This window comes from Neomonachus schauinslandi, chromosome 13 (assembly GCF_002201575.2).
Source record: "Neomonachus schauinslandi chromosome 13, ASM220157v2, whole genome shotgun sequence".
NCBI lineage: Eukaryota > Metazoa > Chordata > Mammalia > Carnivora > Phocidae > Neomonachus > Neomonachus schauinslandi.
The window spans coordinates 75,820,870-75,830,574 of NC_058415.1; the positions used below are offsets into that span (position 1 = coordinate 75,820,870).

A 9,705-nucleotide genomic window follows, 5' to 3' on the forward strand; every position below is an offset into this window, starting at 1 on the left:
GACCATGCAAGGGAAAACCTTTTTGCAAACTCTGAAGGGGACTGGGTATAGAAAAAGCCTGTGTTGCTAACTCAGTATCGTCCTCCACTTTTTCATATCTAAAATTTCTACACAAATATGGCTCCATTGTAAAAGTAGAAGCCAAACAATACAGACAAAGCAAAAGTCCCCTTGACTCATTCCTGTTTGTTTGCCCGGGGCTCTCTTGATCTCTTCCCCCAGAGGTCACTCACTGTGCACCATCCCAACCTGTTTCTATCACACTTGTTTTGTTTTGTTTTCTAGTTATGTAATGTTTCGCCTTTCCAATGAGCTATGCACCTGAGTGGTTGAAGACTATGTTCAGAATCCAGACTGCCCGAGTTTGAATTGTGGTGCTATCATATTTTAACAATGTGGCTAAATCATTTATTCATTCTGGGTCTCAATGTCTTCCTCTGTTAAGCAAGGGCAGTCCTGGTACCCAACTCAGGACTTCGTTGTGAGGATTTGAACAGGTTAATGCAGCAACTGTGTGAACAGCACTCACCCCACCTGTGATTCTCCATGTGTGTTCACAGGTATTATTATGAGACAGGCGAGCTCATAAACACATGGGTCAGAGTTGAATCTTTGGCACTTAGCTAGTACCTGGTACTCAATGGGCAACTGGTAAGTATTCTTAAATCTGTAAAAGAATTCTACGTTCAGTTTTATCTGGTGATGCTGTGAAGGAGTGGGGAAAGCTCAGTAGAAAGACGACTGAACTGAGAATAGCTTGCACCACTTGAGCGTTCGCTCTGCACCACACTAGCCCTTTATGCTCAATACATATTGTCTCATTTAAGCCGTAAAGAAAACCTACAGGGTAGATCTGACAATCACTGGCCTCCTTTTCCTGGTGAGGGAACTGAAGCATAGACAAGTTAAGTCTCCTGCACCTGATCCTGCAGTGAAGATAACAGCCCAGCCAGTGTGGGCTCATCAAGAACGTTCCTTTCTCCTCAACCTTGCTTCTCTCTCCAAAGGGTTTGTTCACTGGCTTCTCCTGAGACACTGTGTGACTTGGGCCGGTAACAATCACCCAATGGTTCCCCTGCTTATCTTTCTTGGCTGACAGTCCTCGTGTACCTGAATGGTGAATGTAATGATGAGGGACATGAAGATAAGTTAATATTTCCTTTGAGACCAGATGTGCTGGAGTAGACGGACAGTTTCGGAAAGGCATGGAGACCGTTTGGTGGCTTGAAAGCTGGCTCGCCAGGTCAGGCTACTGTCCAGAGAACCATTCCTAAACCTAGAATCCATCTGAGCTCAAGCACTGACCCACCACTCTGACTTGTGGCAAACAGTAATGTGGAGTGAGTCCAGAGTCCTGATGAGATTCCAGGAAGAACTGAGTGGGAGGGACTGCCAGGGGGCACATCATCCCATCAGCTCTTAGCAGGATTCCCACTGGAATCAGGATGATGACGATCAGCCCTCTGAGCTCAGATGTGAATTATCCACCTGGGGTGATGTTCAGAATCATTTAACAACTGATAGGTCACAGATACCAGGCAATCAGAAAGAACGTTGGCCCTAGAAGATAGAATGGACAGTTGTCCTCGAGCCCAGTGGCACCAGGGTGTATCCCTTGGCTGTGAGACCCAGGGCTGGGTGGTTCTCTACTTCCCAAGTTTTGACAGGTTCTCAAAGGGAGAAAGGGTGAGCACTTGTCCAAGTCAGCACAGGAGTTGAGTGGCCTAAGTGAGAACAGAGCCTGGATCTTGGCCCCTCCAAGAGCTCCTCACCTGTCCAGTCTATCTCCTGGTCCTTACTGAATACCACAGGAACACAGCCAAGTGGAAACTGGTTGTTTCTCTAACTGACACAGCCCCTTTCTCCATAGGAGCACCCAGCTCTCCACATCTGTTGGGACCATTATCTAAGGCCATTGTTGGTGGTGCTGTTCTTCTTCTTAATTAATTCACTGTTTAAAATTAGTGCTTTCGCAAGTGGCCCAAGTCAGTCCATGTCTGTCTTCTCCCAGAACTGAGTGGCGTTCTCTCTCAACGTTCATTTTACCAGAGGTGCCCATTGACTTCTCAGTAGAGGGCAGGCCACCGCTGGTTCTCTACATCCGTGAGTTTAAGGACAGGCATGGGACACTGAACAGTACATTCCCAGTGTCTGGAAGGAACTTCCAAATTTCTCATTGCTGTAGTTAAGGCTAAGAATGTGGGCTCTGGGGGCGCCTGGGTGGCTTAGTCGGGTAAGCGTCCAACTCTTGATTTTGGCTCAGGTCATGATCTCAGGGCTGTGAGACCAGCCCCACATCAGGCTCCACACTGAGCATGGAGCCTGCTGCAGATTCTCTCTCTCTCTTTCTCCCTCTGCCACTCCCCACTTGCACTCTTTCTCTCTCAAAAAAAAAAAAAAGGGAACATGGGCTCTGGAGGCCATCATACCTGGTTTTTGGTTCTTATGAATTCATGCAGTGTTCTAAAACTCTTTTTCTCCTCTGTAAAATGGAGGTAATCACATTACTTGCCTCTTAGAGTCGTTATAAAGATTAAATGATATAATGTATAAGCACTCACCACATAAAAGCAAGCAATAAATTTCAACTATCAGTGACAAAGATAATTTGAGGGTGAAAAATCATGTGAGACATTGACATAGGCCTTAACACAATACCAGGCACATAACTGATAATTGATAAATAATTGTTGAATGAACAAATGAAGTATCAGCACGTGCAACAAGAGATGTAGCATTACCGTAGAAAGAATGGCTTGGACATGTGACTTTGGAAGAATCCCTTTCCTTCTGTGAGTTTTCATTGGCAAAGGGAGAGTGCTAGATTTAGCAGGCTGTAACGCACTTTCTACTTAAAAAAAAAATATATATATAGGGCGCCTGGGTGGCTCAGTTGGTTAAGCGACTGCCTTCAGCTCAGGTCATGATCCTGGAGTCCCGGGATCGAGTCCCGCATCGGGCTACCTGCTCAGCTGGGAGTCTGCTTCTCCCTCTCCCGCTCCCCCCTCTTGTGCTCTTTCTCTCTCTCACTCTCTCTCTCAAATAAATAAATAAAATCTTAAAATATATATATATATATATATGACGACAGGCTGGTAGGGCACATACTGACATCATCCCCATTTGCTGTCTACATAGGGTTATGTCCATGTGACATGGTAAGTCAAAGCTATGCGTGGTAGTGTTGGCTGAATGGCTTGAAGAGGAGGCATGAGAGAGTTGCAGCAGAGGAGATTAATTCTGATTGGCAGAGAGCATGAGTAAGGTTTCCTGCAAGAGCCAGAACTTTTTTCGACTGGGTTTTAAGAATCCGAAGAACGCAAGTAAAAGTGAAATGAAAGAAGCTGAGCATTATTCTGAATGTCACACATACCTAGGAGCTACAGAGGTCTCAAGGAGTTCACCAAATGTTCATGGAGCTCTCATTCAGCATAAACCATAGAGGGTTAACCCCATGGGGGAATCTCAAAAGGCAGAACACCCAGATCTCCTCCTCAAGATGCTTAAGATCTGGCACAGAAAAGAAGACAAGGGCATAAATCCAACAATATAGGAGAAGAAAGAAAGCTAAATAATCCTCGGGGAACGATTTATTTTAATGTTTAATAAAGAATAATGTTATGGAGAAGGTGACATTTGCACTAGATTGGAGAAAAGCACATAAGTTAGAGTTCTGATCTGGACATATATCTTCTAGCTAGGTGATTTGGGGTAAATTGCTCCCTCTTCCTGAACTTGAGTTTCTTTTGCTTTTAAAACAGACAAAGACCAACCCAATCAAGATGTTGTCAGACTATGTACCCACAGGTGCATGCATAGCATAGGCCAAGTGCTCAACGAGTCCTGTTGCTCTTAACTGGTATGAAGGGAGTTCGTCAGAAAGCATCGCTGGATTAGTTTCCCAAGGGAAGGTCTTCACCGAAGGATGATTAATTGCACGCCTTCCATCTCAGTTGATATAAAAGTGGCCAATTGGACAGTGATTCTGCAATTTCTGGAAGAAAGAGAGTTGAAAGCATTGGCCATGTGTGACTCAGGCCTCTTCTCAAATAAGCCACAAGACACATTTGTCCTGGAAGTAAGCAGAAGGGGTTATCAAATGCTTTATTTTCCGTCAAGCAAACCGTGGTGAAATGAGGAGAACGCCCACCATTGCCCATTTCTGATTTCTCACAAAACTTCCTCTTCCACAAGATTACGGAGATATTTTATTCCCATTTAAAACAATAGGAAGCTTACAGGTAGATTAGAGGCAGGCCAGCCAAGGAGTTAAGAACGTGGACTTTGGAGTCAGATAGACTTAGGTCCAAATGTGCCATAAAATCCAACCTACCGAGACTCATTACAGAAAAAAAAAAAAAGAAAAAACAAAAAAACAAAAAACAGCCAGCAATGCAAAATAGGGATTTCAAAAAAAAAACAAAAACAAACACAGATGATGGTTTTGTGCATGAAATAATACGTAATATGTGTAACCACTCAAGATACTGCCTCTCATGACAAATTGTAGTTATTAGAATTATAAGGATAAAAATAAACATTTATAAAATCATGTTTTGGTACATATTAAAAAAAAAAACGCAGTTTCAGGCAGTGATCTTCATCTTCAACTAAAATTCTAAGCAAATAAATGTCTTCGGCACCTGAGTTGGGCAAAAAGGAACTCTTTGGCACGAGGCCGAGGACAAGGTTGAATGATGGAAGTTGCTCTTTCCGTTTCCAGTCATAAGCCCGCAGGAAGAGTAAGAGAGGACTCCAGTTCACTTCAGAGCCACCCACTTGTAGACACAAAAGCTTCCAAAAATACAAAGGAAAACACCTCGAGCCCAGCCAGAGTGGTCCCTAACCTTGCCCTCTGCAACCCCACCTCAGGAAACAGTGTGATCGCTGGCTCCCTGTTCCCCATGGCTTTGTAGAACAGTCAATGATTACACCACAGACTTAATTTTTTTTTTTTCAGACAGAGCTTGGAGATGCTTAAAAAAAAAAAAAAGTCAGGGCTGAAAGTTATTTTTTCTAATATGAGTTAAGAAGACAGAATGATAGAAAACTGCTGAGCAATGTGGATATAGACTGTTAGGTTAAAACCTACCTCTTAGTCCTGTGAAGAGAAAAGTTAAAACTTGGTGTCTAACACATAGTAGGTGCATACCATGTTATTCCTCTTGGCGTCATTTCTTGCAGTTGTCAACTCTAGTCTGTGTGCTAAATTAATATAATCCAACTACTGTTGGGGAGGAAGTAAAGAAGCTAATATTTATCCAGCACCCACTGACATATGTACTAGTCACTGTGCAACATGATATCCTTCGTCTCATTTAATTTACCAGATAACCCCATGAAATCTATAAAAATGAAAAATGAGATTCAAAAGGTTAAGTGATTCTTCCTAGCCCCTGGAGCTAGAACACAGAGTGCTAGATCCAGATTGGCTGGGCTCTCCACTATTTATTTACTCTCTGTGATTCAGGTTTTTGTTTTGCTTTTTTTTTTTTTTCTCCTGTAAAATGGGATGATTATCATCAGACCTCCTTCGTAGGCTTGTTATGAGCATTAAATAGAATCATTCCTATAAAAAGCCTTTAAATATTGCTTGGAACCTACTGTGCATTCAATAGAGGTAAACTGTTGTTAGAATTATTCATTTAAGCAAAGAGAAGGTTTGAATCGAATTTCTTTTACTCCAGATATACTCCATATATATGGAATAATTAAATTGAATGGTTCTAAAGCAGAAGCTCTGTGCAAAGCGCTGGGCTAAGTAAGCATCATTTGGGGAAACACAAATATGAAGGCAATGGAGTCTCTGTCCCACAGGGAAAGGGGAGACCAGCAGATGTGTAATTAAGTGTGAGGGTTGGGTTTGGGGATGTGCCCAGCGAAATTCAGAGGAAGTTCTGTGAGAGCCCAGAGGAGGGAGCCCTTCAGACTGGTGGGGGAGGGCTGTGGTAACAGAAAAAGCGCCTGAAGATCCTTGCCCTGGGTGGGTTCTAATCTTGAAAGAAAGACATAAACAGGACACTAGGAACAATGCAAGATCCTATCTCAGGGAGTTCCAGATTCTACCACACAGACAATGCTTGCCTAGGAATTCTGAGATGAGTGTAATCCTGGCTTGGAGTAAGAAGTTGGTGGGGCTCGGCTGGAGATGAGAGGTGACACAGAGGGTCATAAAATTCAGAGCCCTGGAAAGGAAGAGAGGGTGCTCATTTATTGAGCACCTAATATGTGTCATACAGCCCATTGTCCTCGAGACAGCTCTGTGATAAGGCCACTGAGACTCAGGGAAATTCAGTGCCATGCTGAAATAGGAACCCAGGTCATAATGATGTATACTTTAAAAAAAAAAAAGATCTTATTTATTTATTTGTCAGAGAGAGAAAGAGAGAGCACAAGCAGGGGGAGCTGGAGAAGAGGGAGAAGCAGACTACCCACTGAGTAAGGAGCCCGATGCAGGACTCGATCCCAGGACCCTGGGATCATGACCTGAGCCAAAGGCAGACGCTTAACCGACTGAGCCACCCAGTCATCCCTGATGTATACTTTTTGATGTGTATGTGAACCACTCTCACTCATTCAAACCCGACCAAACTTTAGGATGCCACTTCGATGTTACTCTCCTAACTTCCCATAGACCCTTACATCCTCCCTGGCAAAATATCTTGCTTTTAATTATTACCAGATAAAAGGAATAAGGAAGGCGCGTATCCGAAGAGTGGAGGAACAGAATTATTTTTGTTCTAAAAAGTAGTATTTAGGACAAAACTCCCCCCCCAAACAAGGAATTCCTTGGGTGGGAGTTGGGATGGAATTGACTAAATATGGGACGATCCAATGGAAATTACTGGCATACTTTAATAATTGGGGGCTCCATTATACTTCAGATTTGGAAGCGATCTTAGGTATCTTCAACTCCTGTTCTTTCATGTTACGTAAGAGCAAACAGGTCAAACGTCCACACAGGTCAGAATTAGAACCTGAGTCCCCTAACCATCTGATGATTGCTCTTTGACTGTAAATGATGAAAGGACAGGGGACAAACCCTTGAAAGACCAAGGGATGGAATAAAAGAGGGATAGCAGCAGGTGGTATGTATCTCATATAAATAAATAAGAATGAGATGCATGCATCGACCAGTGATTAGGGTGGGTCCTAAAGCAAGGGTTACACTTCATTCAGTCCTATTCACTCAGTTAAAAGCAAACACATACATACATGCATGTATAAAAGTCAAAGGGACTTCCGAGACAGGTGGGATAGAATAATAAATGTGTGCTCAATGAAAAGACCGGTGAAAGGCTTTACCACTTCCTCCAGTGCACTTAGGGACTGAGATCAAGAAGCGCAGGAGCTATGATACTTGAATCTGTCCCTTCGTCTTCGTGTCTGCCACAGGAGAGAAATGAACACTTGGCCTCCTGGATTTTCATTTGTCCTTAAGAACCTAAGGGGCACTTGACACTTGACAACAGCAGTGGGTTAAATGGTATTCAGGTAGCATGTTTATAGTTTACAAGGTATTACACCCCAGAGCATATTTTGTTCTCAAAATGAATTCGTGAGATATTCCCATTTTAAAGGTAAAGAAGTGGAAGGCTAGTGAAACAAAGTGGCTCATGCGGGGCAGAGCATTGGCATGTGTTGGGTGACTGGGGACTTAGAACTGTAACTCTTGTGTTATGACTCTTTGTGGGAAAGTTGACAAAGTCCCAAAGGTCTAGGAATATTCAAAACTATTGTATACAATGACTTAGAAGCCCCTGGAAGAAATACAGTTTTCCAATGCCTAATTGCCACAATTGAAGTGATTTAGTAGTCATGTTCCAACCTCTGTTGGGGAAAGAGGGGGATTTTGCAGGATGTAATTTATGGAGTTCAACATAGATCTTTTTTTTTTTTTCTTTTTTTATTAAATGCCAACCTCATTACTTTCACAGATGACTTGGAATTGCAGAAAGTGAACAATTTGCTTGGGCAAATTCCACTATCTATGGCATTGTACCCCCAAAGATTGTTTCCTTTCAGCCCAGAAACACATTTAATATAATGCCATTTTCATTTCATAACTGGAGAAACTGAGTTCAGATATTCTTGGCCTTAGACCATATGGCAAGTACTTCCCAAACCAAGAAGATCTGAATCTGGGATCTCCTGTTTTCAGAATAGTGCCATAATCCCCGCATACCACATTCCGGCTTTTATAGAGGGGAGGTCTGAGTCATTTGCTCATTCTACAAATCTGCATACTTTCACCAACACATATTCTCCACTGGTGTTCACTCTCCCTGAAGTGGTTCAGGAATTATCCCAGCTCTCCGGAAGGATCTGGAGCAGTCCTGAGGACAGGAGTGCATGGGGAGGAAAGTCCCGGGTTAATGGAGCAAATTTCACCTCAGGCTCCTAGCATGCTATCCACACGCAAACCTCACACAGAATATTTTTATCACTACATTATTTGAACATACTGGTAATTAATAATTTGTAATTCACCCCTGCTAACTCATTTTGACTTATTAAACACTTGGAAGGAGAAAAAAAAAAAAAAAGAACTGTTTTGCCATAAGGGGGAGCTTTTGAGTTCCATAAAGAGGGGGGAAAAAAGAACAAAAATATATTACATATATGTCCCAGTTCAAAACAGATCCACAAAGCAGCAAATGGTCAGATCCTTACCTGTGACTTGAACAGTGTCAGAGAACCTTAATTTCTTAGGTTGAAAAGAGCAGGCAAATTAATATTTTTCTCTCATTTTTTAATAGAAAACTACAATAATTTCTAACAGCCAATAGAATATTTTTAAGAGTATTCAGGAGTATTTAGAGACCTAGTTGTGCTGAGTGTAAGCTTCGGAAAGGCAAATGCCTTGGAAAATGCCTTTCCCCTGGTTGTTCCTGATGATTCCGTGAGGATTTTGGAGACAACACTTGGACTAGCTGAAGCCAGCAGTACTTGGGGGCTCAGGGAAGAGGGGGGATGTTCACCATTGCATAACTTTAAGGGAATTCTGAGCCCGGAAAAGGATAGGGAAGGCAAAAGGGAGGGGGAGAGGAGGAAGGAAAGAGGAAGAGGGAGAGAAAGGGAGTGGAGAGAGGGAGAAAAGAGAGGGAGAGAGAGGGAGGGAGAGAGACAGATGAGAGAGGGAGAGGGACAGCATTACAAAAAATTTAGAGAATCAAGTTTCAAGACCCTTTCTGTGCTATAGAGAAGGATGAGGTTTACCAGCAAAGTGCAAAGGGGATCCTGAGCGAAGAGAGAGATTTTTCTCCTGCCAGGAGGAAAAATAATAATAATAATAATAAGGGGGGGGGTGAAGGAAGGGGGGAAAAAAAGCAAGCAAAACAAAACAAAAACAGGAATGTGTGTTTTGAGCAGGAATGAGAGCTGGAAGGACTGAAAGGGGGTGTGTACAGAATTTCATTAAATTGTTACTTTAAGATTGTCTTCTAAAAAAAAAAGGAGGGGGTGGAGAAGCGGGAGCGAAGGAGGCAAACGGCGAAGTAGAGGAAGGCTGGGTAGCTCGGCCTCTCCAAACTGATTGATTAGTCATGATCCCCGCAGTTTTAACAGGGACTCATTCAATTGGGAAGGTGGAGCGCTCGGGAGCAGATTAGCATACGCTTGTTTACTCATCTTCTGAGGGCTTTTTCCCCCCTCTTTCCTTTCATTTTGTGAAGAAGGAGGGAGGGGAGGGGGGACTGGGGGGGG

The 9,705-nt window shown here is 43.0% G+C and overlaps 1 protein-coding gene across 1 annotated transcript in view; it reads left to right on the top strand.

Annotated features, from left to right (window-relative positions):
* Positions 1-640: 640 nt before the first annotated feature.
* PAPPA (pappalysin 1) overlaps positions 641-9,705 on the top strand; it is a 253,181-nt gene continuing 244,116 nt past the window's right edge. Inside the window, exon 1 of the mRNA XM_044920426.1 lies at positions 641-651. Coding sequence (XP_044776361.1) covers positions 641-651 — 11 coding nt within the window. The remainder of the gene's footprint in view (positions 652-9,705) is intronic.